We start from the raw sequence: 16,972 nt of genomic DNA, 5'->3' as shown, positions 1-16,972 counted from the left end.
TCACTCTGGACACAGCCCAGGATCAACATTTGATATCTAAACAGGCTAATTAAGTTCAGATGTCCCTGTCATTTCAGGACTGGTAGCAATACCATCTTCTGCCCTAGAACAGGATGAACTGCCCCATCGTCACCATGGCAACTAGGCTGCTAGAAAGGGGCTCAGACTGTGCAAGTGGGTCTCTATGCCCACAGAGTGGCAGTCTCCACCTTTGCCAGGACCCTGGGATCAGTTCTCCCACCAGACTCTGGGAAGCTCCCATGAGGCCCGTCTTAGGACACTAAAAGCTTAAGCAACAAAAGAAAAATTAAATAGCATCTCATCAAAACTAAAAAAAAACAATGTTTGCTGTAAAGCACATCACCAAGAAAGTGCAAAGACAACTCACAGAATGGGAGAAAATATCTACAAAATCATATACGGCTAAGTGACTTGTATCTGGAATACATAAAGAACTCTTACAACTCAATAGTAAAAAGGCAAGTAACTTAAGGAAAAAGTGGGAAAACGATCTGACTACACATTTTTCCTAAAAAGATATGCAAACGGCCAATAAGCACATGAAAAGATGCTGAACTTCGTTAGCCATCAGAGAGATACTAACCAAAACCACCGCGAGACACCCCTTCACACCCACAAGGGTCGCCAGCGTTAAGTGATTGAGCTCACACCGAGCACTAAGAGGAGCACCTGCAGTCGGCACTCAGTGGGGGCTACATACTAATATTAGTATTATTACCCTTGGAGGCTTACAGCTGACTGGCAGAATGGGTGAGTGCAGGGGGATTGTTAGGGAGAACTGAGGCCCTGTGCTGTCTTTGGGGCGCCCCAGGTGTCTGCAGCCTCCATCGGACTTCCCCCAACAGCCCCTCCACCCGGGTCCTGCTCTTCTGACCCAGGCTCTCCCTGCACCTGGGCAGCCAGACAGAGAACTTGGCCTTTTCCCAGTCAAGCAGGAAGGAAGAAGGTGAACAACCACGCGGCCACTGCGTGGCCAACAGCCTCACTACGGGAGTGGATACCTGTGCCCAGAGCCCAGTCCAGCCGCCCACCCAGGGCGCCCCCGCCTTCCCTGGAGGACTCCTCCCTCCCCTCTCTGCTCTACTCCCGTCCTCCAGGGTGCACTGTCGCTGTGCAGAGCAGCGTGACCACCTGGGCCTGACTCCCAGCTCTGCAGGGCCGGACTCGGAGAGACACTGGGCCGCCGTGGGCCTGCCATGGAGCAGGGTTCTAGAGCCCAGCAGTGTATTGTCTCAAAGGCCCCACAAATCAAGCACAGCTCTGCCCCCCTCACCCGCACCCCCGTACCAGCTCTGTCACCCCACCTGCTCTTCACTTTTCCTCCTGAGAGTGGCATTTATCAAACGCCCACTCCCTTCCCTGGGTGCCCGGCCTTTCCTGCAGGCAGGGCTCTCTCTGAGGGGGAGGGGGAGATGGGGGGAAGGGTGCGGACACACAGGGCCAGACACAGGTGTGGTCTCTGCCGGGGTCCACAGGCCGCTGCAGGGAAGCCGTGCGTGGTCTTTAGCTCAACATTCACATTGTAATTCGCTCCAGCTGAGAGCAGAACTGGTCAGGACTGAGCCTGGGTGTCCCTGCGCAGACTGCTCACCCCGCGTCCTCCTCCTCCCTTCCCCCGGGCCCTGGGCCTGGCCAGGTTCACTTAGAGCCCTGGCTCCGTGGCAACCTGGCCAAAGCTGACCCCTGGGGTGGAAGTCATCCTCCCTGAGCCAAGTCTTGCTTCTCTCCCTGGTTAGTGCTGAGATGCTGCTAAAATCGCAGGTTCACACGGTGTCCGAACTGCCTCAGAGATAGCAGCTTCACCCTCACGTAACTGGGCGTTTTCAGACGTGAGATCCAGGACCTCGTCCCTTCTGTCCCTGCGGCCAGCAGAGGAAACCTCGGGGTCCCCTTCGGAACAGCTCAGGGGATACGGAGCCCCGCAGGCAGACTGTCAATCCCGGCCAGCTCCCCTGCACTGGGAACCCCACCGCCGTTTCCCGTTCTCAGGGCCGAGGTGCTGGAATGCCTTGCAGGTGCTTCCTCCCTACTCCTTCCAACTCCGCGTGCTGGAGGCTGAGGACAGGAAGCGCCTGCTGTCAGGGCACCCAGACCAGGGAGCGGGCCCTGCAGCCCAGGCCAGGCTGGGGAGGCAGTGCTTAGAGAGCTGGTGTCACCCTGCCTAGGCTGCAGGGTCTTCCGCTTACCCTTTTCTCTGCACGTGGCTCATTATCTCCCCTCTCTTTTACCCAGAACGAACCCAAACGCCTGAAAAAACATCTTCCCAAAATCCTGAAGCTCCTGAAACCCGACGACAGGGTTCTGATCGTGGGGACCACACGCCGCCCTTTCGATGCCGAAATTCAGTCTTTCTGCAGAGTCTACCAAAAAATCATCTTGGTTCCCAGACCAGACTACGCGTCCAGATACGGCAAGTACCCCGGCCGCCCCTGAGCAGTGGCCGAGGCTGGGCTGTCAGCTGCTGGGAGGGTGGCCCAGGCACCCAGTCACCGCCAGGTGATGTCCCTAGAGTGGCGTGTGCACCGATGTCAGCTGAGCTCGGTGCCACGAATGTAAATCGCTGGGTCACAAGAGCAAAACATGCATCTCTGCTCTGTTGTTAACACACTTCTTTTTACCCGAGAACTAAGGACACTGGGCAGCGATCAGTATTTCGGGCCCTGGACGTGACAAAGCCCTTATGGGTGCAAATGTTTCTCATGAAGAGTAGAGTGGGGTCACTTGTCTCGTGTTGTACCCACGGTGACGGTGTCTTTCTCGTATAAAACCATATTTTTTACACCGGGTCATTCTTGTTATTTTTTCAGTCTTGAAGAGTGAGTCTAGGAACATGTTGACTCACTTAAAATAAACACTAAATACAACAGAAGCTTACTTTTTCAATTTTTTTTATTCTTGAAAAGATAGATTCAAATTCCACTTCTTTTGAAACGTTTTTGATGGGACAATAGGAGGAAGAGACCCTGAGGGCAGTGGGGCCAGACTGGAAAGAGCCAGGACTGGCTCAGACAGGGAACAGTGGGGTGACCTTGACACCTCAGTTGACTTTTGAGACACCATGTTCTCTGCAGAGCAGGGGAATGGTTATGTCTCAGGGCCGAGCCGTTGTAGCCCTGGCCAGAGGTGGTTGGCAGAATGTCTGGCACCAAATCCGGCCCCAGAAGAGCATGGGCTTGGTGATGGAGAGGGAGGAAGGCAGTCTGTGGGGTTGAGGAGGGGGGCTCTCTGCAGCTGTACGTAACCTCCCCAGGGGCTAAAAACAACATGATCTGCTCTCGTGGTCCTGAGGGCCCCCAGGCTCAGCTGGGGAGTTCTCCCTGAGCTTCTCAGCACTTTGCTGTCAGATGTCAGGTGGGGCTCTGCTCATCGGGAGACTGGACAGGCTGGACTTCCGAGGTGGTTGGAGTTGACGGAGTTGATACTGGCCATCACTGGCTCAGCTGTCAACTGGACAACTGTCACCCGGACAGCCTCTACCTATCCTCTGCGTGTGGCTTAGCACAGCACAGCCGCTGGCCCCAGGGGGAGCATCCTAAGAGCAACATTTTGATAGGTCCAGGCAGATGTGGAAGGATTCCTGTGGCCCGGTATGGGAAGTCACACAGAGTCACTCTACCTCCTCGGACTGGTTAAGAGCCACTCGCAGGGCCAGCCCACATTCAAGGGCAGTAGGTACACAGGTGTGAATATCACACATGTGGCTCATTGAGGGGTCACCTTCACCTCCCACAGTGGCAGGTGGTGGTGGTGAATTCGGTGTCAAGATGGTGATGGGGTGGCAGTGTGGCTCTAATGGAGATGATGGGGGTCACAGTGGCGGGAGAGGTAGAGGAGACGATGGCCATGGTGACATGGTAGCGGTGTTTAGTATTCATGATAATTATAAAAATGATTAGGTCAGACTTAGTTTCTATTCATCCTTAGCCAGTCACAGTAGCACCATCAAAATAGAAGGGATATGGGGTCCTTTCTGGTTGGTCTTGAACTCCTGGTCAGCTAAAAGCACAACTCTCTCCTCCCCACCTATTACAAACTCCTAGCTTAGCTACCCCATTTGCAATGTGCGCTCATTTCTGTCTTGATAAGTTATGGTCCTGGCTTCATAAATCCATGTTATACAAAAAGTACAGGAGGACTCAGGTCCCAGTTCTTTCTCCATCCATCTAGTGACTTCATCTTCTAGGGCCTCCACTCAGTCCTTTGCATCCAACCAGCATCAAAGGAAAGGGAGAAAGACAGTATGGACGGTCTCAAAGATTTTAGGGACCAGACCGGGAAGACCAACTGTTCTTCCACCCATATTGCATTGGCCAGAATGAGTCGCATGGCCCCACAAGGTTCAAGGAGGGAGGGGTGTGCAGTCCAGCCAAGTAGGGAGGGGTGTGCAGTCAGCATAGAAATGGGTGAGAACAGCCGTGTCAGCCCACTGACTCCGTGTGGAGGACCCCATGCTCCTGGCCTTATCGGAGCTTTCCCACTCATTCCTCACCCCCCTTGGCCAGGTGTCCTTTCTTGTGGCTTTTTCTCCTCCTCCTCCTCCTCCTCCTCCTCTTCTTCTCTCTCTCTCTCTCTCTCTCTCTCTCTCTCTCGACTTTGTTGCTTTGCTGTGCAAAAGGCCAAACACAGCCGTCCCCTTGCTCCTGAGTATACTTATCCTCAGTTCAAGTAACCAGCCCAGCTTCTCATGTCTATATATATATATATATGGTCTTAATGTTATCTTAGTGGAATAAAATAGGGTATTATCCTTCACTTTGGGTTGAATAGTTTCTATTGTTTGACAAAACCATGGGCTCTTTAAAAGTGAAGCTATTTGGTGTACAAAAAAGACAATTGTGTTCTTTTAATAAAATACCAGTCACCTCTAAGGACTAGATCTGCAGATTCCCACCTGACTCTCCTCAAGACAGCGTCATCGGGGAGGAAGGAGAAAGCGTCCCATACCTGTGGGCAGGTGGCCATCCTGCACACGGCAGTTGTCGTGGGCACAGAGCTCTGTCCACTACAGCACACGCTTCTCACGTATTTCCTTTTTGGGGGTGATTTGTTCAGGCCACCATTTTTCGGGCATCACAAATGCTGCCCAACATTTCCTCCAGGGGCTGCGGAGTGTTCCTAGCCACCGCGGCTGGGATGTCCATCTCACAGAAAGACTGTTCCTGTCTTTGCAGTGATCAAAAATGGTCTCTTCCAGCCCATAACGCACAGCTGCAAATCCATAATGGGGGCCTTTGCTCAGCCACCCATCCCCCGGCCCAGAGCCAAAGGGGTAAGGAGCAGTCCCAGTCTCACCGTCACATTCTTGAGGCAGCATCAAGGAGTGACTACGCCGAGCGCAGAAGGGTGGGTCAGCCCAAGGAAGCACAGTCCTTAAGGTTTACCAGATCTAACTCAGTGTCTACCTTCTTGCCCCAAATCAAGCTATTTCCTCCCAAATGTCTCTGCAGAGAAAACCCACCCCAAGGTTGATTAATGCCTGTCTGGTCCCCAGAAATCCCTTTGGGCTTCCTTCTCTCCGCTTTCCTAATGCTGCTCCTCTTGCCTCTCTTCCCTGGGGCCTGTTTTGCTAATAACCCAATTCATCACAGGCCCCCATCCTGGACCTGGTGTCTGCTCGGGTGAGTCCTGCCCATATCTGATTTTCCTGTACTTCTAGGCTGCAGCGGCCAGAAGCTCATCCGTAGTATATTACTTACCCCTCATCCTTCTGCGAAATCCCAAATAAACACGAACTTTAAGTTACTGTGTCATGGAGCGCCAGCCAGGGTGGAATCAGTTTGGATTCAGAAGAGGAGACCTGAAGCCCCGATGCCTGGTCCCTTCCAGTCCAGGGAGTGGGGAGGGTGTCCATTAGCTGGAGAACTGAGGTGCCTTTTGTATCTGGGAGAGGAAAGTAAATAATACATCGCTCGGTCATGAGGGCCCCTCTGCTGCCTTCAGCCCTCCCGCCCTTGGCTCCCTGGCCCCAGTCCCCACGGCCACGCTCATTGTTGGCCCTGGGCCTGTCCTGCTCTTGTGTTCTCCGTGGACAAAAGACTCAGCAGCCTGCTGGTGGCTCCCACTGCCTCCATGCGCCCACCAGGCTGCGATTCACCATCCTCGACCACCTCACAGCCCCACAGCAGCTAGTTAAGGTCAAGAATGAGCTAGTGGCTTTGTCAAAGCAGCGAGGCTGTTCTTTCAAAGGCTGATACGTCCAGTTCATCTAACACGAAAAGGACATCAAACTTGGTTGCCTTTCCCTTTCTCTCGATCTGGGATCTAAGTATAGAGATGGCTCTGGGCTAGAGGGCAGTTCCCATGGTAACCGGGATGCATCCCCAGAGCCCCTTACTGTGCCTCCATTAGACACTGGTGAGCTTTGAAGTAACCAATCTTGAGGAATCTTGACCAAATTCTACACAAGTACCAAGAATCATACACTTAGATGGTCAATGGTGTGTTTACACGTACACGCCAGACCAGAGTCTGTGTAGGTCTTTGCTCCACGGTTCATGAATCTTTACTCGTAGACATTCCTCATGTCAGAAGGCGGATGGCAGGGTCTGTCGGAGCCGAACGGTTGGCAGGGGGAGTGTGGAGTATTTGCTGTTGGTGCCCTTGGCCGGTCCGCTCTGTGCTGCAGGTGGGCATTGGCCCATGGGTGCCCATGGCTGAAGTAATTCTGGGTTCCCAGCCTGGGGTATCCACCAGTCCTCAGCTTTAGGGACTACCCCTGAGACTCACCCATAAAATGCGTTCCCTTCTCGGCATCCATTCAGCACTCCAAGCTGCTGCACTTTTTCAGATGCCATGAGTTTGGGCAGGAGATAGACCAGATCCCTGGAACGATGCTGTCTGTCTGTGGCGGTTTATTTTGACCATGGGCTGTGGCTTCTGGTGTCTCACCCTCCAGCAGTCATATTCTGATAAGGACACTTCCTACCTCTGCAATCTGTCTTTACACAAGTAGCTTTGAAATAGCTTTTAGTGTATTTTGCATGATTTCCTATAACTGACGTGTAATGAGCAGAAGGGAACTTTGGCACAAACCAGAATGACTAATAATAATAATTATTATTATTATTATTACTAAAACAACACCGACGCAGCTACAGAAACAACATGCCCGCCCTGCGCGAGAACGGCAGTCTCCCAGGTGCTTGGCAGACATCCTGATTTCTCACGCAGCCTTCCCCCGCCATGTTCCAGGGAACCCCAAGGCCGGCTCCAGCTCACACACACCCACCAGGCAGTAGGTCCGGGGAGTGAGATGTTGCTATAGGGGCCAATTTGAGGTCCTTGGAGCCCTGGCTGCACTTCTTGCCCTGACTCTCCACCCTTGAAGCCTAACCTTCCACATGTTGGAGACATCGGCAGCCCCGTGGCAGAGTGTCCCCTCCCAGCACCTCAGCTCACCACCAGGCCAAGGACCCCGCCAAAGAGGACAGTGGAGGTGAAGCGTTGGCATAATTCATGGCCCCAACGCCAGGCTCCAATGTGGTCACAGTGACGTTGGCCATCATTCATTCCTTGGCTGTAGTTAGAACTTCGCGTTTCACTGAGCTTTTTTGAATCCACGTGGTTGGATGACGTGGTCACTTCAGAGGCCCAACGGTGCTCAGATCAGGTGGCAATGGTCGCCTTTATAAAAAGTTTTAAATATTCCTCCAAGAAGGTCGAAATGCTTTAGAGACGTTTGAGCAGATCTTTCCGGCTCTGAGGCAGGTGGCCTTGCCGATGGCCTCCCGTCTGCCTGCGGGCGCACCAGTTACCATGACCCTCATGCACACCCTGTCTTTCCAGAACCGGCATGGTTCTCTAAGTGTAGCGTTACCTCCAATGGAGCGTGGCGTCCATTCTCTTACGTTAAGTAAACCTCAAGAGTCACTTCAAAATTCATGTCCACGACACCCTGTGTCCTGAGATCTCTCGGTTGCCCCGGGTCCCCCTCACCCAGAGAACAGCTGGGCTCCCGTCTGGTAGGTCAGTCAGGCTGCGTGTGTTCACAGTTGTTGGAGGCAGAGAATAAGGGTCGAGTTGCTCTATTTAATACAAGGTGTCTCATACCCACAGGAACCTGAGCCTATCCAGGCAACACAGCTTTATGCAGAGAACCGGATTAATCCTGCCTTCTCTGTTCTCTCTGTCTTTCCCACCGTCTCTGAAACAACAGTTTTGTGGCAGCAGATCATTCAGCGCCATGGAGGAGTCATTACGAGTGCTTTGAACATAAGTTGCCTGGCGAAGGTCACCGATGGCTTCACCCAGGGCCACATCGTCCGGGTGGTGAGAAGTGTGCTCACTGACCGGAGACTCCGGCAGCAGCAGCAGAAGCCGCTCATCGCCATGGAGTTCATGGGGGCTCTCAGCACCATGGACCCCATATACCAAGAGGAAGAAGACAGCTTTAAGGTAAATGGAGCCCATAAGGTCTCAGCAGCCAACCCGTCCTGAATGGCAGGAATTTGAACTCTGCCATATGCAATGGAGTTTGTGGGTCACAAAATCTTTCCATCCTTAGCAGTAAAACATGTGCCTTCCAAATTTTAAGAACATCATGGTCCGTGATCTTATAAATTAGCAGCCAGACTGCAGAATTGAGTAGCAGCATCAATACTATTGGGTTCATACACACACACACTTGCACACATGCACACATGTACACACATGCCTGCACACATGCACCTGCACACACGCCCTGTCTTGTTTCTCACTGGTTTTTACTTCATATTTCAGGCAATGGAACAAGTCTTGCATAGAGAAGACCATTCCCTATATTACAAACAATGCTGTTTTTGTCCCATACTTGCCGTGGTCCACTTGAATTTTCAGGCACCAGCAATAGGAAATCACACCTATTAGGAGAACACACCAAAATTTAGTTTTCTAATGTTTGAATACATTCTGAGATGTTCAGACTTCCCTAGATCTGGAGAACCAACTCTTCCCAATCTGTCTTCTATAGGAGAAAGGGAGTCACAGAGGCTCTGCCCCTCCTTATCCAAGCTCATTAGCAACCTGCCCCCCGAAGCCAGGCAGCGGGCACTCCTCAAAGTGCTTTTCATCCAGAGGAATGCAGTGTCCTCTTTCTGGATCTGCACATAGTTCTTGCCCGACTGGGAAGACAAGGGAGGAAAATGATACCCATGCAGTGTTGCCCACCCCGATATCAGCCACTCCACCGTTAGAGAGAGGATCTGAATTCTCCCTCACCGCAGGCTCTGGAGCTTGAGATTAGGAAAAGTCCCTCATACTGTAACCATGTCCCACCCACTCGAAAACTGTGTTTCCCTCCTGCTTTGCCACGAATGCCTCAAGGGAAGGTGGGAAATAGTCACAATGCTGATCCCCTGGAGGATGACCTGGCACGGCGCTTGGCAAACTCTTCCTGTACAGCAGCTACTTTAGGCTTTGAGAGCTATGCAGTCCCTGTCACAACTGTCCGATTTTGCATCATGCGCAAAAGCATCCACCCACAGTAGGTAAATGATGGACATGGCCGGGTTCCAATAAAACTTTATTTGCAGAGACAGGCAGCAGGCCAGATCGGGCTCATGGGCCATAGTTTGCTGAGCCACGTGCCAGCAAAACTGGAAAAAGATATTTCCACTCCAAGCTGAGTTTTTGCCAGGCATTTGCATTCCTATTCTTGTTAACTATTCAAGCCTTGCTGGTATTAATGATAAATATTTACCCTCTTCAAGGGATATATCATATTTTTCTCTGAAATTCCAAATTTTCTTTTCCTTTTTTCTAAAATATCATTTTCTTCCTTATTTGGAGGAGCCAAGTTTAGGGTGATAAAGTACCTATGCATTCTCTGAGCCGTGTTTTCCACTTTGCAAAATGATCCCTTGATTCCTGGGGCCCAGTAACTACCATATAACTGATCATACAACTCAAGTAAATGCTACCATTTTATACCCTGGGATGAGAACACATAGGCTTCTCACATTTGTTCTCGGCACATTTGGTCACTTCACTGTTTAAGGAAACTATATCATTTTACCACCATCTTCCTCCCCCCCCCACCCCGCCCCAAATTCACTTCTGCTGCCCATTCATAGCTGCAGGGCTGGGCACAGTGCCTGCCTGCCCCATCTGCCTGTTCAACAAACTTGTTTAGGGGCAAGTTTCCTGAGCAGATAGATACAGTGGCCCTGTCACACTCTTGAATAATGTGACACTGTGGCTATAGCTGCTTGTAACCAGCCGGTCACTTCTGTCCTCAGAAACCTGACCTGTGCTCTGACAACATGTCAGACTGAGGTCTCACGGAGCCTCCAAACACGTTGTACCTGCTCCGTAGGCATGATGGAGGGAATACTGAGTGGTAACAGTGTGATAATCAGAATACTGTTAGCTCATACATATTGACTACTTATGTGCCAGACACTCTATAACTCATTTAGCCCCCTATTTTACAAATGAGGAAACTGAGTGATGGAGATATGTGGGAGGCGGAATAGTGGCCCCCCAAAGACATGTATATCCTAGGCCCTGAAGCATGTGAATATGTGAGTTTACCTGGGAAAGGGAGATTCAGGGAGCAGGTCAAATTAAGGTTGCTAAGTAGTGGACCCTACAATGGGAAGGCTATCCTGGCTTGTCCCTGGGAGTCCACTGTGATCATCAGAAGTAAGAGGATGGGCTCAGAAGAAAGAACCAGAGAGCAACAGGAGAAAGACTTGGGTGCCCAGCGTCACCAGCTTGAGGGCGGAGGGGGGCCCACAAGCCAAGAAAGCGGGTGGTCTCTGAAAACTGCAGAGGGCGGGGGAGCTGCCCTCCCCTGGACCCTTCAGGAGGGTGCACGGCCTGCAGACCCCTGATGTCAGCCCAGGGAGATCCATTTTGGACATCTGACCTGCAGAAATAGAAGATAATGTTCTGTTTTTAATCACGAAGTTTATGGCACTTTGCTACAGAAGAAAAAAAAAATAAGCAAGAGTCAAAGGGACTTTTGTTCCAGGTCACACAGCTAGAAAGGAGGAGACTGAAATTTAAACCTTATTCCAAAGCTAAAAGCCAATTCCATTACCCATATTCTCTACTGTGTCCCAATGAATCATCACCTAACTACTTGGCCACCTCCCCTTACATGTTAGCCAAAGTTCAAAGAAGGATGAGAAGATCCCCAAGCACCAGAAACGAAGAAAAGTCTCCAATGCAGGAGCAGTCAGAAGCCTGGTGTGCAGCAGAGAGAGAAACAAGGCACAGAACACAAATGAGATTGAGTCGTGGCAGATGAAGTAACAGCCCTGCTGCTTCTGTGGCTGGCCCTCTGATCTCCCCATGTCACCCAGGAGGACCCGCTTCCAGGCGCCATCAGCATCATTATAAATTCTGCATCTGGGTTGAGAGGCTTGGGTAGGAACAACTGCAGTACTGCTAGGGAGGGAGGAGTAACGAGAGAGGAAGAGACCAAAGCAAACCCTCCTACTCAGAATGCATCTGAAAATCAAAATCCCAAACATTTTAGGAAATCTAATTCTAAGCATAATCTGAAAAAAAAAGTTGAAATTTATAAATGCAGATGTTCAAGAAAATAAATGAAGGCGTAACTTTCCATTAGAGGTATACACAAAGTTTTGAAACAAAGATGGAGAAATAGAATAAGAAGAGATCATTATGAAAACAATTGCAAAAAGAAAATGTAGAAATTAAAAATATAGACACTAACATATATGGGGGAAATAAAAGAGGTATGAACTCTAGACTCGACATGGTCAAAAGCAAATTAGTGAACTGGGGCATGGTCCTGGGCACTGCCCAGAAGGCAGCACAGAGAAACAAGATGCTAACACCTATGAAATGTCATCAAGAGCCTTTAAAGGCATATGTAATACCCTTTGTAATACTTTAAGCAATAAAAAAAAAGAGCCTTTAAAGGTATTACACCCAACTAAGAGAAGATTTTTGAAGAAAGCAAGAGAAGAAATAATTTGAAGAACAATAATTTTGAAGAAATACTAGCTGAGAATTTTTCTGAACTAAAGGCATGAGTTTCAGATTAAAAATATACTCCAAGGGGGACCAGCAAAACAAATAAAAATAAATCTACTCCTACATCCATTATTGGAAACCTGAGAACAAGACCACAGACCAGTCTTAAAAGATACCAGATTACCTACAAAGAAACAACATTTAGGAAATCAGACAGCTCTCTGACCACAATAGATGCCAGAAAACACTGAGGTCATTTCTGCAAAGGGCTGCGGAAAAACAACTGTCAACCTAAAATTATATCCAGCTCAGCTCCCATCCAAGAGACAGGAGAAAATAACATCTCAAGACATACAGAGACTGAGGTAGTTTCCCACTCACAGCCGCTTCAGAGAGCAATCTGAACGTAGTAAGTAAATTAAAGATGCTCATGACCTACAACCCCAGGAATCCTATTTCTATGTATATGCCCTAGAGACGTTTTCTCATGTGTATAAGGAGATATGTAAAAGTTGTGAATTTCAACATCATTCATATTAATAAAAAATTGGAAATGACCTATATGTCAGCAACTAGAGCATTGATAAATAATGTATAGTATAGTCATTCAGTGAAATATTACTACTACAGCCCAGCCGGCGTGGCTCAGTAGTTGAGCATCAACCTATGAACCAGAAGGTCACGGTTGGATTCCCGGTCAGGGCACATGCCCAGGTTACAGGCTCAATCCCCAGTATGGGGCATGCAGGAGCCAGCCAATTAATGATTCTCTCTCATCATTGATGTTTCTCTGCTCTCTCTCTCTCTCTCTCTCTCCCCTCTGAAATCAATAAAAATATATTTTTTAAAAAGAAAGAAATATTACAACTACAAAGTTTATAAACCAAAATGTTTCTCAGGTTTCAAACAAAATGTGAAGGCCGAGGAAAATGCCATCACAGGCCCGAGTGCAATTAATTAACTGCTTTGTTGATATTTTGGCCCCAATATTCCTGCCATGTTTTCAGTGGTCTCCCTTAGAGTGTTCGTCTGATCTCCCATGGTGCAACATGGCCACCAGCCCAGCTTCTAGCAGCTTCTGTGCACCAGAGGGGCCATTCACAATAGCAAGAAAACCCACACCCCGGGATAGAGTAAGACCCCTGGGAGACAGGTGACTTCATCAGCAAGAGCTGTTGGTTAGATTCGGCCTGTGGTTCTCTGAAACCATTAACTCCTTGAGTAGAAGCCCCAAATCATATAGAAATACCAGTGACAAAGAATTTGTATGAAACATACATTAAATGCCCAAAGTTTAATGGCAGCTTGCCCCTTCCATCTTAGCAAGATCTTCTCTGTTTTTTTAAGAGTATTCCAGTGCATTTGTGTCATTTTGACATTTTCCTAAATATTTGTTTTGTTTCAGAACTGGTATGCCAAAACCCCTATGGGTAAAAAGCGTGCCTTGGCAATGATGGGAGGGAACACAGGAACTGCAAAGGATAAAGGAAAAAAGAAGGGGAAAAAAGAGAAAAAGGAGAAAAAGAAGAAAAAGTAATTCCTTTCTGAGGAGCCATCCTTGAGTCTCTCTCGGGGATGACGGTGGCCCCGACTCTCCAGTCTAAAGAAGACCCACGCTGATGTCGCAAGCTCCTCAGCCTCTGACTCGCTCGGCTAGACCTTTGCTGGGCTGTACACCGGGCTAGCTGTCCGTGGCAACTGTTTCTAGAGCTTGTAATTGTTCCTTAGTCCATGTGAAGTTTGTACATAACCAAAACTCAGTCTTCACACTCCATGACATTTTCAAGTTGGATACTTCATCTCATCAGTACTAGTTGCCAAATTTAAAATTTGATAGTTAGGAAATACTCTAATTTGACAACTAGTAAGTAACTAGAATCTATTATGAGAACACTAGCTTTTTATTAACCCATATATAATGTATATTCTCTTGCACATATTTTAATAAATTAATTCTTTGCTCTATTAATAGACCTTTTATAATGGAATAAAATTCTATTGTCCTTTAACTGACTCAGTAATTTGGTTGCTTGAGCTAAAAACAAACAAAAAGAAAACAAAACTTTAAATTTAACTGTGTCAATCTTCTGACTTTGAAGATGGGTAAACTAAGACCCAGAATCATACAGAAATAGAATAAGAAGAGATAATTATGAAAAATATCATAGAAAGCTTAGAAGTTAAAAATATAGTAGTTTATATAAAATGAAAAAAGTAAAAGAGGTGTGAACTCTAACTAGACATGGTCAAAGAGCAAATTAGTGAACTGGAAGACGGTTCTAGGGGAATTAGCCCAGAAGACAGCACAGAAAAATAAAAAGATAAAATCTATAAACTACAGTTAAGAATCTTTAAAGACATTGACACCCAACTAACAGAATTCCTAGAAGAAATATCAGAGAAACAATAATTTGAAGAAGTACTTGCTGAGAATTTTCCTGAAGTAAAAACACGAGTTCTCAGACTTTTAGAACATTGGGACTGAAGTAATTGCTCTTTAGTTCCCTGTCTACTACTCTTGCAAAGCCCCAGAACAGTGACAGGCCGATGCTGGATGAAAACTATGACATAAAAATAGGATAAATGTGGAGAAGAGAAAGCCTAAATGAATAAGTAAAAAAAAAAATTTTAAAGCTGAATAAGAAACCAAATAAAGAATAGAAAAACAAGGATTCAAAGGGAAATTTGGATTTATATGAATATGAAAGGAGTGGGAGATACACCCATTTCTCAATTGTGGTGAGAGCTCAGGAAGGAGACTCGCATGGAGGTGGGATGAATGTAATTTGAGATCTAGTTCTACCACAGGATGTGGTACAGTCCCCGCCTCTGTAGACCACAGTAGATGTCACAGTTTCCTGGATTCCCAGGAGGTTGGGATTCAGTGCTCAGAACCACCAGTGGTTCCAGGTATCTCCTGGCCACCAGCACATGCCCCTCAGCTGTGTGTGTGCGGGAGACCGATGCCGTGTAGGACAGAGGGGGACGGCCACAGGCCACATGCTCTGGACACACCTGAGCGCACCGGGAAGCGCCCGAGTCTGTCCTCGGAACAGGCTCTGCTTTCCGAGTGCCCTGCCATGGACTTGCCTCTCACACCACAGGCCCCCAATTTCAGGACGGTGGCCTGACCGCGCCCCCTGCCCACTTCACACCATCTCTGGCCAAGGCCCAGAGTGACCTGAGAGAGGACAGACTTCCCACCCTGACCTCAGAGAGCAGTTTGGTCTCTCCTGGGCAGCGGCACCAACACCCTTCCCATCATTCATCATGGGAATCAGACCCAGGGTTATGACCCAAGAAGAGAACGTCAAGACTCTAGAATATGATATTCTTTGCAAAATAATAGGATCTGGATAATAAAAATGGAATATTATAAGGAAATGGACATTATGAAAATGTTAAAAAGTAGACAATACCATTGAACTTGGTCTCAGTTTGATAACGAGTATACTTTATCAGAACTCATACAGATCTGCTAGAGCTGAATAAGCGGTCATTAATAACAAAACTTTAACCGAGGTTTGGGCTGTGGAGTAGCCCCACCCAATAGGATTCCTGCAGGGGGGACGTGGTCTGCATCTGTGCTGTCCCTTAGGGGTAGCCAATAGTCCCGTGTGGCCATTCAGCATTGGCACTGCGGCTGCTGCAACTGGATTTATTTTTTAAGTTAATGATCATTTGCATTTAAATCACTACATATCGCTAGTGTGACTGGTGGATTCAAACATGTAGCTTTAGAGTAACTTGAGTCTTAAACATTGAAAAGATGGCCTCAGTATGGCCTGGGCATGCTTCCTCTCTCAGGGACCACTCATATTGAGCTGTGATCACACTGGTAGCTCTGTCTTCTCCCAGCTGTGACAGCGTGCCCATTCTATAGCTAAGTTTTCTCACCAGGTTCATGGGGCTGGCGTTAGCCAGCCCCACCCTCTGGTTTCCAAGGACCATGATGTTGCCTCCCTCCCCAGCAGGCTTTGCCCCCTCCTCCCCCTGCCAACTGATGCCACCTACTCTGTGCTGAGCAGACCCCCTTGTATGTCAGTACAGACTCCACAAGACTCTGACAGGCCACAACCCAGCACCTATGGCGTTTACATTGTGAGGGTGGCGGAGATGTATAGATATGTGGACAGATACAGTCACAGAGACATACATTCCACTTTTTATACATAAATGTAACATGTCCTACCCCCTTGCTCTTTTCACTCAATAATGTGTCTTGGGGGTTGTTGCGTATCCGCACACAGATTGGACTCGATTTATCTGAGCTGCACAATCCTCCACTTTATGGAAAGTGCATAATCGATTCGGCCAGGCCCCTCCTGGGCAGACATTTAGGTTGTGCCCAACCTCTAGCTCTCCCATCAATGCCACAGTGAATTCCTTTAGACATCCTCTTTTGTGGGCATGTACAGGGAGGAGGATCTGCAGGATAAATTCCTAGAAGCAACGTTCCTGGGTCAAATTACCTGTGGATTTTTAACTTCGGCAGCTCTGGCCGGACTGCCCTCTGAAAAGGTGCTCCTCACGGCCTCACACAGGACAGGTGCCCCTTCCCTCACCACCCATGGGGCAGGGTCCCTGGAAGGGTGATGCAACAATGGCTGCAGCTCCCTGGCACTGACACGGAGACAGGAGAAGCGGCAGCTCTAATGTGAGAGGAGATAAGGGAGGAGCTGTCATGGGGTTGGGAGTAGGTGGGGGATGGGGTGGGACTAGAACCAAGAAGGGGAGACACGGTCTTCCTGGATTTCTACCCGAGTCCAAGCTATGCTTGAGCCCTTGTGTGACAATTAGCTCCTCTCGAGCACGTTCTTGAGTGAAGAGGACAGTAATTAATGTCATTAACCCTCGTTAATGGAGCATTCGGTGGAATGAAACCTGATGAGAGTGGAATTAGAACTGGGGGTGGGGCCTGCACTTCCCGCCCGGGGACCAGCTGGCTCCAGGTCCCGGACCCTTGGTGGCAGCGTGCTCCTGAAGAGCTGTCCCGAGACCCGCAGGCCTGAACACCTCCACCCAG

At 48.7% G+C, this 16,972-nt stretch overlaps 1 protein-coding gene across 1 annotated transcript in view; it reads left to right on the top strand.

The window, feature by feature from the left end:
• IQCA1 (IQ motif containing with AAA domain 1) overlaps positions 1-13,911 on the top strand; it is a 109,459-nt gene extending 95,548 nt beyond the window's left edge. The window contains exons 17-19 of the mRNA XM_006760462.2: positions 2,254-2,431; positions 8,177-8,415; positions 13,352-13,911. Coding sequence (XP_006760525.1) covers positions 2,254-2,431; positions 8,177-8,415; positions 13,352-13,483 — 549 coding nt within the window. The 3' untranslated portion in view covers positions 13,484-13,911. The remainder of the gene's footprint in view (positions 1-2,253; positions 2,432-8,176; positions 8,416-13,351) is intronic.
• The last annotated feature ends 3,061 nt before the right edge of the window (positions 13,912-16,972 follow it).

This window comes from Myotis davidii, unplaced genomic scaffold (genome assembly GCF_000327345.1).
Source record: "Myotis davidii unplaced genomic scaffold, ASM32734v1 scaffold370, whole genome shotgun sequence".
NCBI classification, from domain to species: Eukaryota; Metazoa; Chordata; class Mammalia; order Chiroptera; family Vespertilionidae; genus Myotis; species Myotis davidii.
Note: the sequence above shows the minus strand (reverse complement) of the source record. Positions and strands in the feature narration are given on the sequence as shown.